Below are 27,405 nucleotides of genomic sequence, written 5' to 3' on the forward strand. Positions count from 1 at the left end.
TGATGCATCAGAAAACCAATATTATTCCCAGTCCTAGTTATGACTTGACCCTAATTAAGGAAAGCTTTTTAAGGCATTTAAATCACTGCACACGTTGTTGACTTATTTAGCATAATCAGTGTAAGATTGTGCATGTAAACGCGCTCATTGAAAAAATGTTTACCTGAAAAACGATTCATTCTGGAATTGGACAATACTATTATCATGAACTCTTTACTGATTTTCAATGAATAACGACTAAAATTTGGTCTGTTCCTTGCACAAGGCTATTGTATGGCTTCTGAAGACTTTGAGTATCATGCATGAATCGTATGGACTACTTTTATGATACTTATGATACATACTTTAATAATTTTATTCTAATAATATTTGTGAAGAGTCACCATTCTTTTTAGGTTCTAAAAAATTTACAGTGCCTTGCAAAAGTCTTTAAACTTAAAAAATATCTGTACCGAATTTTAATGAATTGCAAATCCTGCATTAAAAAGTCTTGTTTTCTAAGCTTGGAACCTTCAAATTATTTATTTCAGTGTCAGATTCAGTCCCTGTTTAGGAAGTCTAAGCACTGGTTAAGGGTCTGAATACTGTATGTGACAGTAAAACAGTAAGAATTCTAACAGCTCACACACAGGAGTGTTTAAGATGCTGGAAGCAATGTCTACTGACACAGGCTCAGAGGAGACATCTGTAGTGGTGTGGGAGTCTGGTGGCACTAGTGTGAAGTGTAGTGGATGTAGCTGGTCATTATGCAGCGCTCCAGGGTCTGTTACTGCGCTCAACCAAGCGTTAAGAGACCAAGATGGCCTGAAAGGCCACAAATCCCTCTCCTTCAATTCTTCTTCCACCGTCACCCCTCCTCCCTTCCTTTCATCTGTGCATCTATCAATCCACCCGTCATACGCCTTTGCTCTGGCTTCCCCATGTCCAGGCCCCTTGCGTGAAGAGGGTGAGGCAAACAGGCAGGCAGGCCAGCTGCAGAGATCAGCTGGGGCCTGGTGTGCTCATGTCTGCAGGGCTGCTCGTAGAGGGCCAGGAAAGCTCAGAGCAGTGCGAGGGAGGGCCGGCAGAGCTGATAGAGCCCTGCTGATAGAGAAGTCCTGGAAGCATGCTACCACAGGCCACTGGGATCAACCGAAATTACCTCCTGAGCTAATCTGTCTACAATGTATCTGTGACGTCTATAGAGTTATGTTATCAAATTCACAAGCAGGAAATTATGTTGTTAAAATCACAACAGCAAAAACTATTCATACATACTGAAGGCTTGGGCTAGAAACATACTATACACAAATATGTAAACGCAGACCAAAATATGCCTGCCCACTTTTTCAGAAGTTTTTTTACCCATTAATTTTTTTCAAAGAGATTTCATGATTGATTGTAAGTATAGAAACGCAACCTAGTCTCATAGAATGAACGTTACTATAACTACATTTTTGCAAACTGAGTTTTAAGTGCCTCGTTCTATGTTTTGCCACAGTTTCCTGGTGAAATTAACAGTAGAGGCACTGCAACAACGGTGCAACACTATACTTTCAAACAAATCACAAGTTCAACGGCTGATTATGGCTGATATATCGAAACATTTTACTTGAACGCATCATTTGAAAAAGAATAAATTTTTGCGGTTGTATTACAGATCCACGTATGTTTATACAGGTGCATCTCAATAAATTAGAATGTCGTGGAAAAGTTCATTTATTTCAGTAATTCAACTCAAATTGTGAAACTCGTGTATTAAATAAATTCAGTGTACACAGACTGAAGTAGTTTAAGTCTTTGGTTCTTTTAATTGTGATGATTTTGGCTCACATTTAACAAAAACCCACCAATTCACTATCTCAAAAAATTAGAATATAGTGACATGCCAATCAGCTAATCACCTAAAAACACCTGCAAAGGTTTCCTGAGCCTTCAAAATGGTCTCTCAGTTTGGTTCACTAGGCCACACAATCATGGGGAAGACTGCTGATCTGACAGTTGTCCAGAAGACAATCATTGACACCCTTCACAAGGAGGGTAAGCCACAAACATTCATTGCCAAAGAAGCTGGCTGTTCACAGAGTGCTGTATCCAAGCACGTTAACAGAAAGTTGAGTGGAAGGAAAAAGTGTGGAAGAAAAAGATGCACAACCAACCGAGAGAACCGCAGCCTTATGATTGTCAAGCAAAATCGATTCAAGAATTTGGGTGAACTTCACAAGGAATGGACTGAGGCTGGGGTCAAGGCATCAAGAGCCACCACACACAGACGTGTCAAGGAATTTGACTACAGTTGTCGTATTCCTCTTGTTAAGCCACTCCTGAACCACAGACAACGTCAAAGTTGTCTTACCTGGGCTAAGGAGAAGAAGAACTGGACTGTTGCCCAGTGTTCCAAAGTCCTCTTTTCAGATGAGAGCAAGTTTTGTATTTCATTTGGAAACCAAGGTCCTAGAGTCTGGAGGAAGGGTGGAGAAGCTCATAGCCCAAGTTGCTTGAAGTCCAGTGTTAAGTTTCCACAGCCTGTGATGATTTGGGGTGCAATGTCATCTGCTGGTGTTGGTCCATTGTGTTTTTTGAAAACCAAAGTCACTGCACCCGTTTACCAAGAAATTTTGGAGCACTTCATGCTTCCTTCTGCTGACCAGCTTTTTAAAGATGCTGATTTCATTTTCCAGCAGGATTTGGCACCTGCCCACACTGCCAAAAGCACCAAAAGTTGGTTAAATGACCATGGTGTTGGTGTGCTTGACTGGCCAGCAAACTCACCAGACCTGAACCCCATAGAGAATCTATGGGGTATTGTCAAGAGGAAAATGAGAAACAAGAGACCAAAAAATGCAGATGAGCTGAAGGCCACTGTCAAAGAAACTTGGGCTTCCATACCACCTCAGCAGTGCCACAAACTGATCACCTCCATGCCACGCCGAATTGAGGCAGTAATTAAAGCAAAAGGAGCCCCTACCAAGTATTGAGCACATATACAGTAAATGAACATACTTTCCAGAAGGCCAACAATTCACTAAAAATGTTTTTTTTTATTGGTCTTATGATGTATTCAAATTTTTTGAGATAGTGAATTGGTGGGTTTTTGTTAAATGTGAGCCAAAATCATCACAATTAAAAGAACCAAAGACTTAAACTACTTCAGTCTGTGTGCATTGAATTTATTTAATACACGAGTTTCACAATTTGAGTTGAATTACTGAAATAAATGAACTTTTCCACAACATTCTAATTTATTGAGATGCACCTGTATACTTATTCCAATGTGATTAACTTCCACAGTAGCTCACCTCATAGAATGTTGGACTGGACTCGTAAAACAGCGGTTTAAGCCCAATCAAGGACGCAAGCTGACAAGTGAAATGAAAGTGTCATAGAAGTGACACATAGACATGTGCTTTTCTTTTCACATTTGCTTTTAAAACACTGTCGCTTAGGTTTAGGCATTGGTTTAGGTTAAAGCTGTCTGTTTTGTTAAGTTTTTATTTGCTTTTAGAACACTATTGTTTTGTTTAGTCTAAAGTTTTAGGTTAGGGAAGTATGTTTTATTCACTAAAACCATCTAAAATTCACCTGAAAAACCTTGTGTGATTATGACACAATTTTACTCGCTTTTGGGAAACTGCAGCAAAACGTGTAATACGTTTTGGTTTGCAAAAATGTGTTCATGGTCACATCATTTTAACGAGATTAGACTGAAACAACACATTTTAAGATTATTGCAAAATATTCAGATAGACAAGTATATAAGTAGTTATATATACTGCCTGGCCAAAAAAAAAGTCACATCGTAAAAAATCGACAGTAGAACTCACTGTTATGTTTAATAGTGAAAGAGCATTTCTGCACACACAATGTGATGAGAATTTACAGGATTGGGACTAAACAGCTGTGTGGCCACAAGAAGCCACTTGTTAGTGAGGCTAATTGAAAAAAAACGACTTCAGTTTGCTAGGGAGCATAAAGATTGGACTGTAGAGCAATGGAAAAAGGTCATGTGTTCTGATGAGTCCAGATTTACCCTATTCCAAAGCGATGGGCGCGTCAGGGTAAGAAGGGAAGCGCATGAAGCAATGCACCCGTCATGCATAGTGCCCAATGTACAAGCCTCTGGAGGCAGTGTAATGATCTGGGGTTGCTTCAATTGGTCAGGTCTAGGCTCAGCAATGTTATGCAGCAATAAAATGAAGTCAGCTGACTAACTGAATATACTGAATGACCAGGTTATCCCATCAGTGGATTATTTCTTCCCTGAAGGCACAGGCATCTTCCAGGATGACAATGCCAAGATTCATCGGGCTCAAATTGTGAAAGAGTGGTTCAGGGAGCATGAGGAATCATTTTCACACATGAACTGGCCACCACAGAGTCCTGACCTTAAACCCATTGAAAGTGCTGGAGAAGACTTTACAGAGTGGTTTGACTCTCCCGTCATCAATACAAGATCTCGTCCAGAAATTAAAGCAACTATACGGAAATACATTTTGTGACGTTGCATAAGGTTTTCGAAACACTTTCGAATGTTTGGCATAATCAAAGCTAAAGGCGGTCCAACGAAATATTAGAGTATGCAACTTTTTTTTGGGCCAGGCAATGTATAAATGTACCTAAAAGGATATTAAGCTCATTTAACGAGATATATTGATTTAATTCAACTTTATGTTCTGATTAAACATTTTCTCTCTTAAGTTGACACAACTTAAAATTTTAAGGCAGCACGAACACATACTTTTTTATTTTGACAGCAAGATTTTTTTAGTGTTCGTGCTGCCTTCATTTTAATTTGTCAAATTAAGAGAGAAAATGTTTAAACAGAACATTAAGCTGACTTAAAAAACTTGTTAAATGAACTTAATTTTTAAGTACACTTGACTTTATAAGTTCAATCAACTTCATTCTAATTAATTTCAAACTGAATATAAAAGTTCAATTACATACATTATCATTTAATTGGAGAAAATGGTTAAGATTTTTACTGCCAGAATTAGATTGTAGCTCTCTGTAGCAAGCGTGCGGCCCCATTATATATACTAATGCATTCTTGCGTTAATGTGGTGCTAACAAACCTCACTACTCAAGGGGACGATAGAGTTACCTTCAAATGTCTGTGGATACGTTGTTATTCTGGTAGTTAACTATAAATATGTCAACACTTTAATACATTTTAACTTACTTGCTGACTAAGATTCCCTTCAAACTATTGCTTCACTATTAAAGTAGTTGACCTGAAAGAGAAAACTGACTACAGAAGGTAGTTCATGCTGGATCCGCTGTTGCACTTGTGAGAATGGTGCTGTGCTATAGCTATAAATGTTTTTCTTTGTGCGTAGTGCTTGCGTAGGGTATGTTTTTAGCCTAAGAAACAGCTCTAACAGTTCTTTTATCTTTAAACTATTGTTCCCACTACTTCAGTTCATCGCATGTCTGATGGCACATGAGAGAGTTTCGCCTACATTCTGCATCTACAGTATGTGCAGCACAGTTGGATTTACTCACTAACAAAAGCAGCATGTAACACTTTGGGTTTTGATGACTGTATCATTAGCTGGCACTATTTAACCCAATCCTATTTTATGGATAACGAAGCCCGAACAAAACAGCACCTACTGTAATTCTGCCTCTCTTTCTTTCTGCTTGCTTTTCTGCTTTCCTATATTCAAGTTCTCCTCCCTCCACATCACTCGCATTTCCCTCTATTCTCATTGACTCCACCCATTTTATTTCCTTGTATACCTCTCCTCTCTTTAATCCTGTTTTTCTCCCCAATTTGGAATGCCCAATTCCCAATGCGCTCTAGGTCCTCATGGTGGCGTAGTGATTCGCCTCAATCCGGGTAGCGGAGGACGAATCTCAGTTGCTTCCGAGTCTGAGACTGTCAATCCGCACATCTTATCACATGGCTTGTTGAGCACGTTACCACGAGACATAGTGCATGTGGAAGCTTCACGCTATTCTCCGCGGCATCCACGCACAACTCGCCACGCGCCCCACCGAGAGCGAACCACATTATAGAGACCACGAGGAGGTTACCCCATGTGACACTACCCTCCCTAGCAACCGGGCCAATTTGGTTGCTTAGGAGACCTGGCTGGAGTCACTCAGCATGCCCTGGATTCAAATTAGCGACTCCAGGGGTAGTAGCCAGCGTCTTTACTCGCTGAGCTACCCAGGCCCCCACTTTAACCCTGTTTTGCACTTATTGATCACCATAATCTCTTTCTCTCTGTACACTGTCTGTGTATCCTTCTTTTCTCCTCCTCTCCCCTCAGTTCTGTCCCTTGGTCCCTTGGTCCCTTGGTTGTGATTGTTAAATGAAAATGCATGGTTGAAGGCCAATGATTCATCAGGAAGGAATTCTGCCAGTGAAACATGCAGTTTGGGTCCAGAGCACCATGCTGCTGTCAATGATTTTACCAGACTTCTGTCTCTCTGCTCCTCTATCTATCTTTTTATGCCTTTCTCTCTTTTAATTTCAAAGTATTTTATTGCCATGAATGTTTTACGTACAATATTGCCAAACCATCGATACAAATAACAAAAACAGTGAGAAAAAAAGGTGCCAGTAATAAAAATAATGACAGTACACAATAAAATCGAATAAAGCAATAACCTAAGTAATTTAACCACGGGTAAAAGGTGTTCTTTAGCAAGACTCAAAGCATGGTAAAATCACTGTTTTTAATGCCAGCAAAAGCAATATGATATAAAACACCAATATCCAATAAGCTGTTAAATTGTAATAAACAATTCTTCCAAGTAATAATAGTTTATTATTTTAACTGAAGGCAGTTTGCGTTCGCCAAGTAAGCAACGTAGCAACTTTACGGAACATTAATATAGAATGTGTGGTCACAGATGTGCGTTAAGTTTATAGTCTTTTTACAACAACCGTGAATGCGGCCCATCCAATCAGAATTTAGTGTTGGAAGGATCTGTTTTATGGTGAAATTTTAAAATAAACATTCAAGACAAGTTTTACTTGCTTTATTCTCAATTCTGATCCTCATAATGTCTGACTAGTGTGTAAAACCTAGAAACCAGGCAGTTTCCAGCAGTTCTGTATGAATATATTTGCCTTTTTCTTAGAATTTTGTGAATGGCTATATCTAGGGATGCACTGCTATGCAAATGCTTGTCCGATACCGAAACCGATTTTAACGAAAACCATAGGAAGATACAGATACTGATATTTTGCCACTTACCTTACTTTGTCATCAGATCACTGTTTTACTTTGGAATTATGCTTTAAAAATGTACAAAGAGGTGCAAAAGCTTTGTCACTGTTACATTGAACATGGATTGGATCTGTTGAACACGTAAGAGAGCCAAAATGAAAGATAAATAGAAGATAAAAAAAAGAAAAAAATAACTAAATATGATGATTGATATGAAAAAAAAAGGTTATTTTGTATTTTTATTGTATATTTATTATTTTTTGCACTTCTGTTTTTGCTGTTTAAAACAACAGATCTCACATTTTTACAAGTATGTTTTACAATACATATGTTGGGCAAATCCACGGAAATGCCAACCATATCATGGAAAAATAAGAAGTTTTAACCAAAGGAACAAAACCCCCTTTTTAAATTCATTATTATAGTGGTATAATGTAAAATGGATAATGCCATCCTGACCGCTAGAGGGCGCCGCTTGCTCACACAGCACTGACTGAAGTAATCGTGCAAGGCCATATTGTGATATCAATCATGAAGCATTAATGGATATCATACCGATGTTTCAGAAGTCAAAGTCTGCTGGTTTCAAAGCATTTTTAATGGTTTCCATCAACATGTAGCCTATAGGTAAGTGCCGCCGCTTTCAGAACTGTCACGTCCATTTAATGCGGTTTTTCCACATTAAGATATTACATGTTCTTAGGAGTGCCAACTCTTCTACATATTGTGGCTATTATTATTTCTGGATTGTGAGTTTTTACAACGTATCTTACTAATTCATTATAAATCAACCATCGGTTTTTCATATCAGAGTTTTCATTCTTAAAACCGATATGCTGATAATTTTAATTTGGTCAATAATTGGCTGATAAATATCGGCAGCTGATACATCAGTGCATCTCTAGTTATATCACAGCCATGGAATACATTTTCCTTGAACTATTTAGTTATGTCTGCAGCAGTATTTTAGCATGCATTTTTAGAGGCACTGTGTCCAATTTGGTCAATGATTGGCAGATAAATATCAGTAGCCGATACATCGGTGCATCCCAAGTTGTATCACAGCCATGGAATAAATTGTCCTTGAACGATTTTGTTATCTCTGCAGCAGTATTTTAGCATGCATTTTTAGAGGAACTGTGCCCAGTCTTTCACGCGTAGGCATGTGGTGTAGAGCGATGTTGCAGCATATGTTCTTCTGAAAGCTGATGGCTAATGGGCTGTGTGAAGTGTAATTACTGAAAGACCTGTTGAAATGAGAGGGGGCTCATGGGATGGAGAGTGGGGCTTCTGGCTCCCACCTGTGTGTAGCCGAGCTTCTGCTGTGCCCCACAGGTGCTGCTCTTACATATACACAGACATTAACATACACACACACCTGGCCTAGGGTCTCAGGTGGTGAGCGTGCAGTCAGTCTAGAAATAACCCCCCTCCCCCACATCTAATCCCAATAAGAGAGATTAATTCACCTAATGAGAGATTCTCATGGATGTACTCAATGCAGCAGTGCTCCAGCATTATCTAGTGCACGGGATCCAAGGATATATCATTGTTTGTGAAGGAAAACTAACCAAACCTTCAGATTTTAAACCTCACAATAGAAACAATCACACACATTAATGTGCGTGTATTATAGTTCATTGTATTGCTCTCTTTTATACAAATAATCTTAAGCTTTACAACATCAGCATTTGTCTTTAAATGCTAAAAGAGACTGAGAAAGACAAGACGATTTATTGGTAAATTTTAATAATCTAACCATTTTTCACAAGTTTGAAATTGTTAGCAACAGCCATTTGGCTGGTTAACGATGTGTGTCAGTTCCCAAATCTGTGAGTAATGTTAATTTTCTATTTTAAAATAGTTTTGATTGAATTTTGTTTGATATACAATGTAAATGTTATGTAAAATAATGTTCATTTAATTTAATAAATTTTTTTAATTTTATCTCAGTTGCTAACATTAAACTGCGTACACGGATAGTTCCAGTCTTGGATGTTGATTGGTTTATAAATCATTCCAGCCATGCAAAAATACACAATATAGCAATAGCCTGGACGTGGAACATCGGTTCACCATATCATTGGGCAGCACCCATAGCAGATTGTTAGGTTTTGGCGTGTTGTGCCTAACAGTTTCCTTTAGCCCTGACACTGATCAGGAAATTTAAGGCCAAAACCGATGACCGATATTTTAACACTGTGATCGTACGATACCGATCCGATCGCGGTTTTTCTTTAAGTGCCCTTTGCCACACTTTCGTAAGTTATATGCTGCAGTTATATGTTAATGTGGCACACTGTACAATTACATTCAATTTACATTAATTGTGAAATGAAAGTGATTAACTAGCATTAACAATTTGTTCGACTAATACTATCGGTTAAAAATGTACCGAAAGGTAAATTAAAGAAACAACAGAAAGGTAATTAGATGGGTCTTCCTCTCAGTCTGAATGACAAGGAAATGAAGCATGCGCTGATGTTCAAATGCAAATTGAAAAATAGGACTTTAAAGTTCAGTAGTAGCATGATTACAATGCGGTACCATATGAAAAAAAAAATCGACATGTCGTGACTGCATTTCACTTATGTTGCATGGGAGACAGGAGTGTGACACGTGGCGTTACGTCAGTGCCTTAGGAGCGGGTTCCCAGGCTTGCTTTCAAGCGGCTGTTTACCGTACTGACCCCTGCCCATGTACATATACTGTATGTTGATTCATCTTTACAAATATTATTTGGATTGCCCAGCAGCACAATTTGTAGGTAGGCTGGCTGTTTTTATTCTTCCATTGTTAAACAGCCAGGAGTTATCACCTCGTAGGTTAATTTGGCGTGCAAGTGATCCATTCAAAGCAGACATCTAGAGAGCAGGCTCAGTTTTCTTTTGAAAAACCCATATCGACCCAACAACATCAAGTCTTATAATTTTATGTGTACATGACCATTAAAATTCCATTTAACTCGCTGTATTTATAAATATCACTGTGGGTTGGTGCTGTCTAGACCCCCAACACGCGTTCACACATACAGAGTGCATTCTTTTCACACACTTCCCTCTCTGTGACACGTCCTTTCTCTGACAAAACCATGAAGAGTGTTGCTAAACACTTCTCCAGAATCAAAAGAGAAATGTTTTAATACTGACAACTCTTTCATCACTCCTGACATATGCCCACTCTCTGACTATGTTTTTCTGCCTTGTTTCTCTCAGCCACTTTAATGTGTTCTTGAAAAGGATTTCTCTGTGTGTGCGTGAGTGTGAGTTTGAGAGTACGCCGGCAGCCCTTCCCGAGTGGGATCAAAATTCCCCTCCCTGCATTCATCCTTCTCCATCCTTCCAGTGAGGCCCCATTGTTTAACAGTTGCTTGGCATCTGATACCAGCCGGCTCCAGTGCCTTTGATGTGGCTCAGATGATGCGATATCCATCCTGGGACATAAAAGAATGCCCCGCCCTCCCATTTTTCCACCACATTCTCAATGCACGCCACTGGCTTCAGCCGTGAGTGACTGTCTCACGCACATGTAAACCGGGCTGCGAGTCTGCGTGGGTTAGCTCGAGGGGAGTCATCGGCCAACATGGCAAGATCTGTGGTGGATGCATGAAAGAAAGAGTTATTAGATAGCTCATCACACTCCTCTGCCGAGAGGCGAAAGAGAGAGGAGGAGAGAGAGATAGAGATAGGGATGTGTGATTATGAAGTCATCAGCCATGAACCAGTGGAGTAGGGGAGAAGCGTGGGTCCTGAGGGGGCCATTGATTGGTGACCATGTGTTTGTGGCCGATAGACTGTGAAATGGTGTGTTGCTGCACGGCTGTGGCGCACCTGCGTCCCACCAAGGTGATTGATTGGTTTGGTCATGTGGAATGTTCCCATCTGGTCTGCGTAATGCATTTCTCTCTCTCTTTCTTTCTTTCTTTCTCTCTCATATCAGTGGGTAGCGGACATTGGCTGGAGAGGGTGGTTAAGTTAGGAACCGCAAAGGTCAAAAGAAAACATTTTCCCCTGTTTGTTTCCTCCCCGGCAACAACAGAAAATCACATTGCACAGAACAGGGCATCCCATTGCCTTACTCGGGTGGGGGTGTTTAGGGCAAATCCAGCTGTTGTATTTGTTGACAGCTCCACACACAGGTCCCACTATCCCATCTGGAGATTCAGGAGATCCTGCAAACCTGTGGGATTCTCGATGGGTTGTTCTCTACAAGAAGGAATAGCATCACGGCAAGGACATTCCTACTTGGGTTGTGAACCCTAAAGCCCTGTGTATACTTCCATTTTGATGTGAACACTCAGCGTCTGCGTACCGTCGAACGCAAGCCTGTCAAAGTATACTTCATACAAATATCAGACCGAAGTATACTTTGGGATTTAAGGCCTGAAGGCCATCTTTTCTCCATAATTGAAAAGAAATCCCATTTCACTGGGAAAAAAAAACACACAAAAGAGATCCCAAAAATTATGTCACCCTTATGATGTTCCAATCATCCTTTTTCTTCTGTTGAACACAAAAAGAGATATTTAGCACAATGTTAGCTTCGTTCACCATTCACTTTCATTGCATCTTTTTTTTCCAAAAAATAAAATTAACATTCTGCCTAATATATCCTTTTGTGTTCCATAGAAGAAAGTCATACAGGTTTTTAACCACATGAAGGTGTAAATGTTTTTTGAGGGAAACTATTCCTTCAATATCTCTCCTAGACAGAAATGAGATTAAATGGAGTACAAATGGACACTTTTGCTTAAGCATCCTGCTTCTCAGATGTTTCTCTTGAGAAATAAATCTTTGTAAGCACGTGTCTCCTCTAGATGAATGTTTCCCAACCGTGTTCCTGGAGTCCTCCCAACACTACACATTTTGGATGTGTTACTAATCTAACACACCTGATTCAACTCATCAGTTGATTAGTAGAGTGCTTCAAGGCCTGAAATTGGTGTCAGATAAAGGAGACATCCAAAATCTGTAGTGTTGCGGGTCCTCCTGGTACATGGTTGAGAAACACTGCTCTAGTGTTTTAGGTGTCAAAATGTGAACATTTCTCATCCAAATTGTATAGTGACCACATTGTCTGAGCAGTGCTATCTAGGGGTGGGTAAAAATATAGATTTTCCGATGCATCGCAATCTTCATTTGAACTACCTCGATATCGATTATTAAATCCCAAGATCGATCTTTTACTCGGTGCGCAACCCTCTTCCACAATGAGAGGAAATCACTTGCATTTGCAACCAAATTTCACGCTATGAGACTAACATTTATATTTCTGTTCTCTACAGTAAGTTGTTGATCAAAAGCATAAAAAAATAAACATTTAATTCTAATCATGCACGGCAGAGATGAGATAAAGCACTTCGAGTCCTCTCTCGTTAACATGCGCTCATTTACAGACACTCTTTACAGAAATGCCGGTGTTGGCATGTGTTCAACAAATCAATGTAATTACTTGTAAATAGTACAAATTATGCAATTAAACAATAAACGTAACAAAAAATTGTATATGAAATATAATATCTTATTTATTGATTGGATACATGGATTTATTTATTTTAAAAAAATCCAAAATGTGACAAATTATAAAAAACTACAAATATAATTAGTAAAATGTATATTTTCAAAATGTACATAGTTATAAGGCCCCTATATAATAAACAGCATTAGCTGGGAGAGAATTTCTTTCATATTTAAGCAAAAGGGGCATTATACTGTAACTGAAACATACTCACATGAATTGAGATTGAATCGAGAGCTTGTAAATCGGAATAGAAGCGAAGCGTGAAATCTGTATCAATACCCAGCCCTAGTGTTATCCATGTTAATTTTATAGCTCTATACTCTTACTGTATGTAAACAATTGTCTGATTTCTATCTTTATATCTACTTAGCAATATTAGGTGAAACATCTGAGACAAAGTTGATGCCTACTTGAAACATAACTGAGAAATTAATTATGTGTCCTGAGCTCTAAAAGAGCCATTTCTGATCAATAAAATTGCTTCTGTGATCCCTTATAAGATTCTGTTCTTAGATGTAAGAGAAATCAAGAGCTGGCATATGATGAGAAACAGTCTTGATGGCTCACTTTAAGAAGACTTCCTTATTCTTCACTCCTATAATCTTCTTCAAAATAAATTGTAATCTTCTGATTCATCCTTAATCCTGTCCCCCTCTCTCTCCCTTTTTTTAATTGATCTATTCATTCCATCTAATGACTAATTACATATCAGAGTACATCAGCAGAGGCATTCATCATCGTAGAACGTAATAATCAATGACATTTCAACAAAGAAAAAAATAAATATGCAAATAAGAGCTCATTAACATTTGCATTAGCTGTTTGAATAATGCCACTGCTGACAAGGCTGTAATTAACAGAAATTGATGCTGAGCTCAGGGGTAGTGTGTGTTGCAGAGCCTGTGGGAGATTGTGCCCCTCTGTGCCCCCCGACTGTTTTGGGTGTGATCAATGCAAGGGATGGTCTGGAGAGGGTGGAGACCCTTGGATCCGGGCCAGATCCAATCCCTGACCTTGCCGACTTTCCTTTCTCTTTCAAACAGAACATGTGTTGACATCAAAAGCTTCGGAAACAAGATAGTGACACAAACACACCAAGGCAAGGAAACAAAAAAATCCATTTAAAAAGCCACAGAGCGAGTGAGTGAGTGGGTGTGTTGCTTTGTTTGGCATTGTGATGCTCGGTATGTTTGTGTGTTTGCTTGTTCTTGTGTGGGCATTAAGCATTCACAACTCAGCATTGAAAGCTCAAAGTCCTTGCAGACACAAACTTTAGAAAGCTGTGGGTTTGAGTGGATTGGAGTGTCTTTTCCTTTACCTCACCCTCCCTTTTGCTGGCCTCCAAGTTTAGCTTCAACCCCCCCACTCACCCTCTGTCTCTCTCTTTTCCTGCCTGCTTTCCTGTTTTTGTCAGGAATTTTAAGAGAAAAAAAATGCAGCAAACACAATAAAGCTGTTTATGTCAGTTTTTGGACAGCCCAATGTGCTGATTATAACAACTTGAAGGAATTTCCTTTATTGCGCATTAGCCTTGCCATATGGCTCAGCATGGAACATTAACTTGACAGGGATAATTAATTACACCGGGGTTCCAGAACTTAGAACATGGAATTCAGAGGGGAACACTGACGGGGCACCTTAAAGGTGAAGTGTGTAATTTCTGCGCTACTAATGGCACCAAACGGAATAAAAAAAAAAATAAAGTATGTTTTCAAACAATCTTTGCCAACACCCCTTAGGCTACATCCATTTATCCCGGATACATTTAAAAACAGCATTTTTATTTTCGAAATGCTCTCCGTCCACACTGCCATTTTCAAGCGTTTTCCAAAAGTTGTTTGTCCACACACTTAAACGGATGACCACACACTTAAACGGATGAAAACGCTTAATGCAGAAAAATTGCCGTTCCATGTATGGGCTGAAACGCAATTGTCTGTGCTTTGTCACTGAACAGCAATTCCAAGTGAACTTTGTGTCGCCTATGAAGGAATGCATTGTAACGGTTGTACAAAGTAACATTTATCTCTAACAATGCTCTCAAAGTGCATAACAGGCACAATAACACCGCTTCAATGTTGGATGCCATCTTGATTGTTTTGGTTTGAACGGATCACATGACTGCGTCACATGACAACAAATACCTCATCGTTTTCAGAAATCTCCGTCTTCCCTGTCCACACTACAATGCAAAGATGGTGTTTTCAAATTTATCCACTTGGGAGAGTGTTTTCGAAAAGTCATCTCAGTGTGGACGGAAGGCCAAAATGTAGAGAAAAGATGAGTTTTCAGACGAAAACGTATTAGTGTGGACGTGGCCTTAGACTCATCACGCCCTTTCACACTCTCTGACACCCTATGAACAAATAGGCCATACTAAATAAAAGGTGATAAACATTTAACGTCGTAATAAACAAGACCACTATAACATATACACACCGGACAGAAAGTGTGGCAGAGGAATCGGGTCGTCCGATAACATCGCCGGATTGAACGGCAGCTGGGTGTGGGGGAGATAGAGCACATGAGGTAGGATGATTCTTCTGGTAACTAGTAAGCGTAACGACAGCGCCGTTTCTGACCATTTTTGCGTCCTAGGTAAGATCGCTGATGTTGACGCAGGGGAGGCGGCAATGTATTAACGACTTGCACGGCGTTCTCGTTATTGCCACTACCTGTTGCCAGTTATGTCATCATTGGTGGTGGTGGTGGTGGTGGTGTGTGTGTGTGTGTGTGTGTGTGTGTGTGTGTGTGTGTGTGTGTGTGTGTGTGTGTGTGTGTCCTCCACCTTGTAAATGCATCACCAATGTTCACTCTCGTTGTACTCTGTTCTCTGTATCTTTTAGCTAGTCTTCGAATTTTGGATTTAACATCTGTAGATGAAGCTAAATTTCTTTTTGCTCTGTACATGCCATTTTTGTTCATATTACCCCGGCTGAACAGCTAGTTCAAGTAGCCACGCCCAAAATCACTATATAGGTTGAGCTAGAAAGTGATGTGTGGCTGAGTGGGCCACTCAAAATGGGGAGGCTCAGTGTTTATACTTTTGGGGGAGGCAAACCCATGAATGGCTTATAAAATAAACTGGGATAGTAGAACATATTTTGACATCAGAAAAGTTACATACTTGATCTTTAAGGAACTGTTAACACAGAACGCGTTTTTCAATTGTTTTCCAATGAAAACATGCGCTGGATGGACATTTTTGACCGGTGCGCCGCTTTGCTGTTTTTTTTAGCGTCTTGCGCAGGAACGCCATGCTTTTTTTGACAGCATGTCAAGTTAAAAAGAACTGATAAAAACTTGGGACACTTGCGTCTTGCATTCTAATCTGTTGGTGACGCTGCGTCTAGCTGTTTGTAAACTTGATGTGAACACCCCTAAGAGTTCTGGAGGAAGAAAGGGGGCATGAAAGGTCCATTTGCATTTAGTGTCTTTGTCATAACTAGACCTTTGCTGGTTTGTTTAAAGGGGATTGGAAAGATCTGCATGGAAAAAAAAAAACAGCGAGGCCCTCGGAATGTACTAGAAAGAGAGGGAGGGGTGGAGAGAAATAGAGAGAGAGACTGTGAAGTGTGTCTACTAATTGGCTGTTTTTGTGGCTGCGCTTTTGAATTGATCCCTTGAGATGTTTAGATCACTACCTATCTGTGTATCAAAACAAGAGCTCTAGTCCTGCCTGGTAGAGCTGTGATCACTAGGGAACCACCCCTGGAGCCTCTCTCCACATAGTCACATTTTAATCGTTCACTGCATCTGAATGTAATCTCAGTATTTAATATTGCCAGGCTATTTAAACGTCTCTGATTTGATCCCGTGGCCCTCGCTTGTGTTGGCACTTCTGAAAGTTTTCATTTACATACTGCAGTGACTGTTAAACAAATCTCTGGGCTGTTGTATTCAAAGTGAGGTGACATTGTGTTAAACGTACTGGTTTGCAGGGTTCTTTCAACAGCTCTGAAACTGTGAATTAATATTCGGTACAAAATTAGGAGATGTTAGGCAGAATGTTAGCCTTAGTCACCATCAGTGTTGGGCATAATCTGATTCCAAAGTCATTAGTATCAGATCAGAATCAGAAGTATCAGAATGAGCTTTATTTCCAAGTATGCTTACACATACAAGGAATTTGTCTTGGTGACAGGAGCTTCCAGTACACAAACAATACAAAAACAGCAGCAAGACATAGATAAAAATAAAACGAATTATACACATACATACATACATTAGTTACTGTAATCTAATGACTTTTTTGTCAAAATTAGTGTTACGCATTACATGTGAAATTCTTGGTGGTGGGAAAGGCCGATAACCGATTAATTGCCCGATAGTTTTTAAAATCTATTTATAGAATGTCATTTTTTCTTTTCTTACAATGGCGGGCACAGAAAAAGAGTCCAAAATGAATAAAATCACAGATGTGGTTTATTTTTCACCAAAAGTCCCAATAATAATCAGACAGAATGAAGATTTGATGCATAACGTGGGAGTTTTATGTATAAACAAGCCCGAAGAACACACCTGGGTCTCTTATTTTGAAATATACGAATTTATGAAAAAACTATCAGCAACTATCGGCATAGATTTTGCCGATAACTGATAGTTCCAAAAATTAACTATCGACACAGATTAATCGGTAAAACTGATATATCGGTCTGCCTCTAGTAATCAGTTAAGTAATTTAGAGAAGTAATTATCAACATTTTGTGGATTAATTTTTGAGTAACTTTCCTAACACTGGTCACCATTCTCTTTCATTGTGTGAAAAAAAGATGCACTGAAAGTGGATGATAAATGATGACTGAATTTAAATTTTTTGGTAGACATCCTTTTAACAAAAAAAAGTCATAAACCTTCTGTTGTAATGAATATCAATTAGTCCATTAGACATGCCTACCTAAACTATATCACTTCCTGTTTTCTCCATTTCCATATAAAGCAGTGTCACCACTGTCACAATGCTACTGTATATGTGTTACATAGTTGCCTGCAACATGTACTCTGCCTACAGGTGTGTGTGTGTGTGTGTGTGTGTGTGTGTGTGTGGTGTGTGAGTGTGAGTGCATGTGTACACTGATGTCAGGCACGCTCCACATGGACACACGTCAACACCTGGCGTCTCCTTGGTGTCTCTTGCAGTTCCTTACGGGGAAATTGATTAATTCAGTTTCGCTTCCATCCATCACTCCTCCAGTACAGCCCCTGTTTTACCCTTGAGAGACAGTGCAAAAAACACTGATGCTGACAAGCATTGCTGAGCGACGCTGCAGAAGACTGCTTTATTTTCTCTCATTCTACTCAGCGCAAATCCAGCAAGGGTGATATGAAGACTGTTCTAAAAGCTCTACTGTGATAACATGGGTCTGTGGTAAGAGATACTTAACAGATGCCATCGTCATAGAAGATGAGAAGAGCCATTATTTTTTGCCCTGTCTATATTGTTTCCCTTTGTCTTGATGATCTCAACAGATCTGAGTATTAGTTTGAACATCTTTGCTTATAAAGACACTTTTGACAGGTTGTGAGTCAGAATTTTTCTCTGAATCATCTTAGGCTGTTTTCACACTTGGTTCGATTGCTTGAAGACAGCAGTTTCACTGTGTTACTGAAGTATTAGTTACTTTATTTTTGAATCACTTTTCAAAAAATATATAAAATATACAGTACTGTGCAAAAGTCTTAAGCCCAGTGCACACTGTACGATTTTGGCCACGATTCTGCCGTCTGACACAAATTTTGGGAATCCTAAAGGATTTCTGTCGTCGTAGGGCAAATTCCCGATAGAGCTGTGATCAAATCGGCAATCTTACAACGTTTAGTTTGACATGCTCACCGATGGCCGATTAATAGCCTTTGCGATGATCTTTAGCCTCCGACAAAGTTCTGGCAGTGTCAGAAATTTAGCATCGCATTCGTATAGTGTGACTGCTATTACGACTGCCAGATGAGATAATCCGCTCCTCTCTCACTCCCCAATTCACTGTTTTCAGAGAAGCCTCACTGAGCTCCTTGGAAGGAAACCTGCTCTGCATCTGCACCATAGCAATTTATATTGTTAAGTATTTATGGGACATTTGAATCCAAAGCAGCAGATACAATTGGATGTAATAATAGAAATCTATGTCATGTTTGTGCATTATCCATAGGGAATTTGCAGGTGTGATATATTATTAGCCTACATGCATTTTCGAAATTTTGCGTTGTCTATAGGTTACTAATCTAAAAGAGGTGAAAGACATACTATAACCCACCCTTTTTGTTTTCCCTATGTGAATGCAGAACTTTGTCATTTTTTGGGCCACAAGTCTTCTTTTTTCCATAATGAATCTTTGCTTGTGGTAGCTAATTATTACCGTAGGCTACCTCCCCCACTGGCGTTCATTCTCAACATTTGTAATTTTGTGTATTTGTGATCAGGATGTCTTATTAAAGTCCTATTTGACTTGTGATGGAGTGGTGTTGGAGCAACGGAAATGCTGATGCCCTGACTTTACAAAAAAAAAAAACCGCTCCTCTGGGCAAATCTCTCCATTTCACTTCTATTCCTTATTAACGATTTATATACTTCAAATATATTAACGATCATGTTCACTGATCAGGACTATTGGGACCACCAATGTGTATCATACAGTGTGACATAATGTCGCACAGTGTGCCATGGCGAACTCAATGCGTTCACATCGTACAGTCTGACAGGTAACAATCTTAAAGGACTGTAAAAATCCTACAGTGTATAGTGGCCTTTAGGCACATAAGATGTTTCACAAAAATATTTGTCTTAAGATGGTTATTTATATCTTCATCTTTAGGTTGTCAATTGGGAAATATAAATGTTCGACTCCCAAACATTCCTTGTGCAAATAGAAAAGATTAGAATAGAAGAACAGGGAGCCCTGCAACAGATGGCATGACCTCAACAGAGCCCCCCACTGAACATCGAGTCAGTCTGGGATTACATGAAGGGACCGAAGCAATCGAGACAGCCTAAGTAGATAGAAGAACTGTGGCAAATTATCCAAGAAGCTTGGACCATCCTATTCCAGAAGTTGCGTTCCCACTTCTGGGGCTTCATTCAACTGGGGATTGAGGCAGGGTCAATGTCAAAGGCAGAGTTTCATTAAGTCAGGTCATTGGTTTCAGCACCAAGATACTAATTTCCCAATCTTTCATATCTAGTTACCAGCTTACCTCAACAGATCAATGGAGAATCATCAGTACTGTCAGCAGACAAAATCAGGGCTCTTCTGAATATTTGGGTTGATGAAAAGGCATATATTGTTGCTGAACATGCCAAGTTGTCTTTCCAGCGCACAGTGGTACAGAAATAAAAAAAAAAAAACTGCGTACAAAGTACAAATTCATGTTAATTTCGAGGACTAGATAGTCTCCAGAGTCTGATATCTCAGCTTGAGTTTCCCTCTTGCTTGTGAAATAGGTGGGGTGTGTGATGTTGGCACCAGGGCGGCGTATTAAGGGCGGGATTTAGGGCAACGCTGCGGGGCTTTTGGCCCGATGGTGGGAATGCAGATCGATTTTAGTCTCGCAGCTCGAGGTCTGAGGCTATTGGCCAGTTGATAGCCCTGGCTCGCACTGACCCGATAGTAGAAAAGCAGCTAATGTTGTCTGGCTTGACAGGCCGCTCAAACAAGGAAATTTTATATATCATCACATAGCCAGTTTTACACTTTTAGAAGAAATAAACCTAAAAAAGGCTTACTTTAGTTAAGTAAGTTAAGTAACTTACTTTAGTTACTATAGTTGACTGCATAGTAAGCTAAGATAATGGAAAGAATTTTAACATTGAAAAAATTACACACATCAAAGTTAATCTTCAGTGATTCTATAGTTTTCCTGAAGGACCTGACATACCATTATCTCATCAGACTTTGTAAGCTCATCAGTTTCCTTCTGTTGCACCCGTTTTTTGTTAACATTATGTTTTCCTTCACGTTCCCCAATCAACTGTTTGTTAGATTGTGTGACTAGAATGCTCATTAGCTGTGAGCCAACAGGGGCATTGATAACCTATAGCACGATGGCTAACCTCCACACGCCTCACTGCTCCTGTGCTTCCCTGTGTGGTAGTGTTTGCTCCGTCCCCCGTGTCAGCACCACCCCTTCCCTTAAAGTCCAGTGAGGCCGGAACATTCATCATCAGTAGTCAGATCCCGCTTCTATAATGTATGATGTGTCATGGTGCAGGGGTAGGCTAGCAGAGAGGGGAGGCCAGGAGAAGTGAGGCGAGTATCGATCAGACCCCCTCCAACCCCCTTTCCCCCGTCTGTCATTGCTTCAGCAGTAGTGAAGAGGAGGAGGAGAGTCATATGAGATAGGAGGAGAGAAGGAGGAGGGCTGTAGAGGACGTGGCTAATCATCAACCTCTACGCCCACTTCTTCAAGTTCATTTCTGGAGATATTTCCCCCAGTTCCCCTTCTCTCACACATGTTTTCCTTGTCACTTCCTCTCACATTCACAGACTCACTCTCTTTTATGTTCTCTTTCCTCCTCTCACCTTCTGTCTCGCATGTTCTACTTCACTTCTCAACCTTTGAACCTCTCTCTCTCTCTCTCTCTCTCTCTCTTTCTCTTTCTATTTTTTTCTCAATTAAATTTCTCTTTCAATGTACTGTTTTTTCATGGTTGTTTTGCATACAATAGGCACATTTACATGCACATTCTTACACTTATTATCCTTATTAAGCCGACAATGTGTAAGGTCATGTAAACACCTTAAATGGTGTTCTTTTATCAGGATACGGTCGTAAACAGTTTAAGCACAAATCGATTGGCAGATGTACATTTTTGCCCATTACGGTCCCTGTTTCGTGTTACATATAAAAACAGTAATTCTTTTTTACCAGCTTTTCAAATGTGTGCAATTATTGAGCACGTCTGTTTACACTTTGGCATCAACAGCAGAGGAAAATCAGATGATGTCAATAAAAACTTACATAATTACATTGTTGTTTTTTTATTAAGAAGCAGATTTTTGGTACAAATCAGTGAACTGGTGTGCGTGTAAACATATTCACTATTGCCAAAGCAAACACAATTGCACAAAAACACACACAGAAAAAAGTGACAGAAAACAAGACTAAAAAGTTGCCAGCAGTGCACCTATATAGAATAGAATAGACCAGAGCTACTCAACACTTGGCCTGCGGGCCGCATGCGGCCCTCGAGCAATCTTTTGCAGCCCGCGTTATGATATCATCATCAGAAATGTATTTATCAGCAGCCCATCAAATCTGTATGAAATGTGAGGTGTCCAGTTTCATGAGGATTTATGCTAGTTCTCTACATTGCTTGAATCACGTTAGAGAGGGAATTCTGCAAGAGGATGTTACAAATAAAAAAAAATAAAAAACGGGGCCTGGGTAGCTCAGTGGTAAAGACGCTGGCTACCACCCCTGGAGTTTGCTAGTTCACTAGTTCGAATCCCAGGGCGTGCTGAGTGACTCCAGCCAGGTCTCCTAAGCAACCAAATTGGCCCGGTTGCTAGGGTGGGTAGAGTCACATGGGGTAACCTCCTCGTGGTCGCAATAATGTGGTTTGTTCTCGGTGGGGCGCGTGGTGAGTTGAGCACGGATGCCGCAGTGGAAGTGAAGCCTCCACACGCGCTATGTCTCCATGGCAATGCGCTCAAGCCACGTGATAAAATGCGTGGGTTGATGGTCTCAGACGCGGAGGCAACTGGGATTCATCCTCGGCCACTTGGATTGAGGCAAATCACTACGCCACCACGAGGACTTAAAAGCGCACTGGGAATTGGGCTTTCCAAATTGGGTGAGAAAGGGGAAAAATCTTGTATTGATGACGGGAGAGTCGAACCATTCCATAAATTCTTCTCTAGCACATCCCAAAGACTTTTAATTGGGTTAAGGTCAGGACTCTGTGGTGGCCAGTTCATGTGTGAAAATGATTCCTCATGCTCCCTGAACCACTCTTCCACAATTTGAGCCCGATGAATCTTGGCATTGTCATCCTGGAATATGCCCGTGCAGTCAGGGAAGAAAAAGTCCATTGATGGGATAACCTGGTCATCCAGTACATTCAAGAAGTCAGATGACTTCATTTTATTGCTGCATAACATTGCTGAGCCTAGTCCTGACCAACTGAAGCAACAATTGTTAATTTATAGTCAAAAAAGGATTTAAATATTGATATGTTTCTAAACCAAACATCTATCTTATCGCTTCTGAAGACATTGATTAAACCACTGGAGTCGTATGGGTTACTTTTATGCTGCCTTTATGTCCTTTTTGGAGTTTCAAAGTTCTGGTCACCATTCACTTGCATTGAATGGATCAACAGAGCTGAGATATTCTTCTAAAAATCTTAATTTGAGTTCAGCAGAAGACAGAAAGTCATACACATCTGGGATGGCATGAGGGTGAGTAAATTATGAGAAAATTTTGTTTTTAGGTGAACTATTCCTTTAAGAGTTTCCATATTTGTTAGGATACTGCCTTAGAAGGCAGCTGCCTATGTAGGCAGTAGTAAGTGAGGCAGCTCACTAGGTATTGGAACAAACCCTGTTCTCCAAGAGTCTCTTGGCTCAGGGACTAGAAGAAAGGAAGGTGTGTGTGTGTGTGTGTGTGTGTGTGTGTGTGTTTGAGGGTGGGGGCAGTGGCCTCACAGCTGCGCTAGCTGGCACTTCTTCCTCAAGCATCAGCGCTGCAGCCAGCAGCCTGCTTGGCACAAACACTCACCAGTAACACTTAAACAAATTGCTATAGCAGTAGAAGAGCTGTCTTACATTAGTGAATTTTAACATTCTGAGAGCCTTTTTTCCCCTTCTCTTTGCCTTTCTGCACCTTTTGGATGCATGCAGCCCAATCATTTTTCATCACACTCTCTCTTTCAATCTTTCCCTGAATATCAGGCCCCCATGGGTCGTCTCTTCCTCCACAGCTCTCAGAGTCATTCTTAATTTTTCTGTTCCTCTCATTCAGTTCATTTTTTTTTCCACACTTTTCTTTGTCAGCTTTCCCATCCTTATTAGTTTATTTGTAAAATCTCTCCCCCCCCCCCCTTAATTATTTTGAACATTTTCTGCCACATAAAGCCAATTAATTTTTTTTCTTTTATAGTGATATGTGGGCGACTTGAAGATGCCATTGTAACAACATTAAAAGCTCATTGACGTCTATGTCATAATTTATGACTCTAACAGTATATACGTAGGTGTATGCATGCAGTCAGATGAATAGCTGCATCTCTTTGTTTGGCTGCACTGTTGCTGTTAGCGCTGGTTGGCCATGCATGCACGCCACCTTAGGGGTTATGTCGCTGATCGCATTAAGGTCCCTCGATGTGTTGCAATGCATGGCTGGGTTATGCTGCAGAAGAGCATGCCAAACCATGCGTAGAGCTGCTCGCTGCATCGAAGAGACCCAGAACGAGGGAGGATGTTTTTCATGAGTACTGCTTCGAGCTCTGCCAGGATCCAAAACAACAACGCGGTCTTATAAATTATTCAGCACGGACAGAGAGTGTGTGACAAAACACATGCTGTAAATGAATATTTCAATGCTGGACACGAGTGCATCTGTGTAGAAAAGACGTGCGTGCTTGCGTGTGTGTGTGTTGTTTATGTGTGTATGCCACAAACCCAGATACATAAGCCTAGTTGAGTTGCAGCCCAGGAAGTTAGGATAGGATAAAGTCTCTGAAAGACAGATGTTTTATTCTTTTGTGGTGACTAAGAGGGAGGGAACACAGTTTACCCACAACTGTACTTGCTCTTCCTTTGCTGCAAAGCAAACCCTGAAATGTTATGTCATGTCCTTTTAGATCAGTTTACACCACAAGGGAAGAAGCATTTTCAGTTAAACCACTGTACCTGATTACCACGGCGTTTCAGGAGGCTACGCCAACACTGAAACTCACGCTCACAAACACGTGGCCTCGTACACCTGAGCGCGGCAGAACCGAACCCAGTGGGGTTCTTCCTCCACTCAAAGCTTGCACGATGGGCTAAAGGTGTAGCGCGAATATTTTCACCATACAAGTTTAAGTAAAAAAATATTTACTTTTTCCCTGGAGTAAACAGAATTTAGCTTCATTGCTGTGTTTGTTCTAATGTTTGAAAGTCTGACAAGTATAATATATGATGTTTTAGAGTTGTTCATCATTTTCCATCTCCAGTCTTTTTGCAGAGAGATTGAAACTGCTGAGTTTAGATATTGTAAAATGCACGATTCATATGGCTGTGCATTTTTTGTTCACCCGTTGTAAGCTCGCTGGCTGTTTCTCTGAGAGAAAAAAGGAAAAGAGATGGATTAGTACCACTGACTAAGACCTGACTAAACCTCAAGTTTACTGTCAAAGATGCCTTCACTGATAAAAAGCTAGAGAAATTATACAACGTAATAAATCACATCTTATTGATGAAATAAACCGTACAGAAATAAGTCAGGCCTAACTGACCTTCACCATTATATAAAATGTATTTTTAAAAATCCGTTTTTTTTTTTTATTTTTTTTATTTTTTTTTTTCACACTTCCTTGAAAGCTGTATTTATTTCAGGTATGGATACATTCAAAAAGATGACATAATGAGGCCATATGCTTTTATAGAGAATGTTTATGGTGGTGTTCTTATTGTTTGTCTCTGTTTATCCACAGGCAAATCAGAGAGGGCTCAGTTCTCTGGCTATGGGAGAGAACCAGGCGGCTCTGGATGCCAGGTAACTGCTAGAAATGAACATGTATTATGATATTTTCTAATATATATACATACAGTATATGCCAGGGTTCCTGTCCTGGAAAACTTGGAATTTTGCAATGCAGTTTTCCAGTCATGGAAAAGTCATGGAAAATGATGAAAATACCTATATGTCCTGGAAAATAATTATTTGTCCTGGAAAATATTTAAAATAATAAACTGTCGATTAAAATGTTTTATTTTTTTATTTTTTTTTACATGTACAAAAAGCATGGTGATGCAGCCTTTACGGATGTGAATTAATTTTTAATAATGCAACAACAGGAGTTCGCTTATGCCGCGGTTATAATATGTAGGACCCAATGATTTCCGCGATGCGGAAAACACGGATGGGAATCATGGAATCCAGTCATTAAAAATGGCATTAGCTACAAAATGCGGAATGTAACGAATGGACATCCAGAATTTGGGATGAAAATGAATGTTTGAATACACAATCAAATTAAAATTGCAATATTTCCTAGTGTGATTATTGAACCGCAAAAAGCTGCAATTAAAATAAATAAATACATTTGCAGGTGCTGCGTGCTTCAAAATGAATGTGTGAATCCATCTGCTCGTACACTGAAAACACTGCATCATGATCATCACACACTGTGTTTGGTAGAAGACAGAGAGCAGAGCGCTTATAAGTGTACAGACTATACACCGATCAGCCACAGCATTAAAACCACCTGCTTAATATTGTGTAGGTTCCCCTCGTGCTGCCAAAACAGCGCCAACCCGCATCTCAGAATAGCATTCTGAGATTATATTCTTCTCACCACAATTGTACAGAGTGGTTATCTGAGTTACCGTAGACTTTGTCAGTTCAAACCTGTCTGGCCATTCTCTGTTGACCTCTCTCATCAACAAGGCGTTTCCATCCGCAGAATTGCCACTCACTGTATGTTTTTTGTTTTTGGCACCATTCATAGTAAATTCTAGAGACTGTTATGTGTCAAAATCCCAGGAGATCAGCAGTTACAGAAATACTCAGACCAGCCCGTCTGGCACCAACAATCATCCATGCGATTATCTAATCAGCCAATCGTGTGTCAGCAGTGTAATGCATAAAACATGCAGATATGGGTCAGGAGATTCAGTTAATGTTCACATCAACCATCAGAATGGGGAAAAAATGTGATCTCAGTGATTTGGAGTCTGGCATGATTGTTGATGAGTTCAAATCAGATGTCCGCGGTTTTGACTCTGTTTGCAGTCTGTACGTGTCTCAGAAATCTGAGCTTGTCAAGAGTAACATTAACTCAGACACCGTATCATCTACATTTTCCACTTCTTGAAATGTCTATGTTAATGTTTCACATGATTCACAAGTAAGTATTCCCATGTATTCATAAGCCAACATGAGTAGGATGTTGAATTGCTGACCTGAAGCGATGATTTTACAGCGGAGCTCATCTGTCCGTGTCTTAAAGTTGACCATATTTACATCCACATCACCGATTATGGTGATCATCTGGTTAATCTTTTATTCCCAAAAAAAGTGTAAATGATCCATAGTGTACATCTATTCAGAATATTCCTCCACATGTGATTCTGAGAAATTAAAACATGCTCGTTCTTTTTCCCGCTATTTTCTTTTGGAAAAGCTAGAGGCTCGCTCTTGCTATTTATTCCACTGCATTTCTCTAATTGTTCAAATTACATTTCTTTAGCTAAATAATAATGTGATCTAAATTAAAATACATGTGCACAAAATCAGCCTCGAGTGTAACTTAACTTCCTGAAGACTTACGGAGCTTTCACCTGTTTGTAGGCTATATTGAATTATTCTAATTTCTTTTAATGTTTGTATTTGTATTTAATATTCACTTTAAAATGTGTGCTTGACATTTCACAATTGTTTGACACCTCGCGCCTTCAGAATATTGTTGTTGTACATGCACGGACGAAAAATGAAACCAGCATAAACGAAAAATTCTGTTTCAGCAGATATTAATTTAAAAAATACAAGGGAAATCATACTTAAAAAAATATTCAGTTAATGT

General features: G+C 39.8%; 1 protein-coding gene across 2 annotated transcripts in view; it reads left to right on the plus strand.

Moving 5' to 3' along the window:
• tcf12 (transcription factor 12) overlaps positions 1-27,405 on the plus strand; it is a 161,811-nt gene that overhangs the window by 73,555 nt on the left and 60,851 nt on the right. For both annotated transcript variants that reach the window (XM_051652619.1, XM_051652628.1), the window contains exon 6: positions 25,315-25,376. In XM_051652619.1, the coding sequence (XP_051508579.1) occupies positions 25,315-25,376 (62 nt within the window). The remainder of the gene's footprint in view (positions 1-25,314; positions 25,377-27,405) is intronic.

This window comes from Myxocyprinus asiaticus, chromosome 2 (genome assembly GCF_019703515.2).
Source record: "Myxocyprinus asiaticus isolate MX2 ecotype Aquarium Trade chromosome 2, UBuf_Myxa_2, whole genome shotgun sequence".
Taxonomy (NCBI): domain Eukaryota; kingdom Metazoa; phylum Chordata; class Actinopteri; order Cypriniformes; family Catostomidae; genus Myxocyprinus; species Myxocyprinus asiaticus.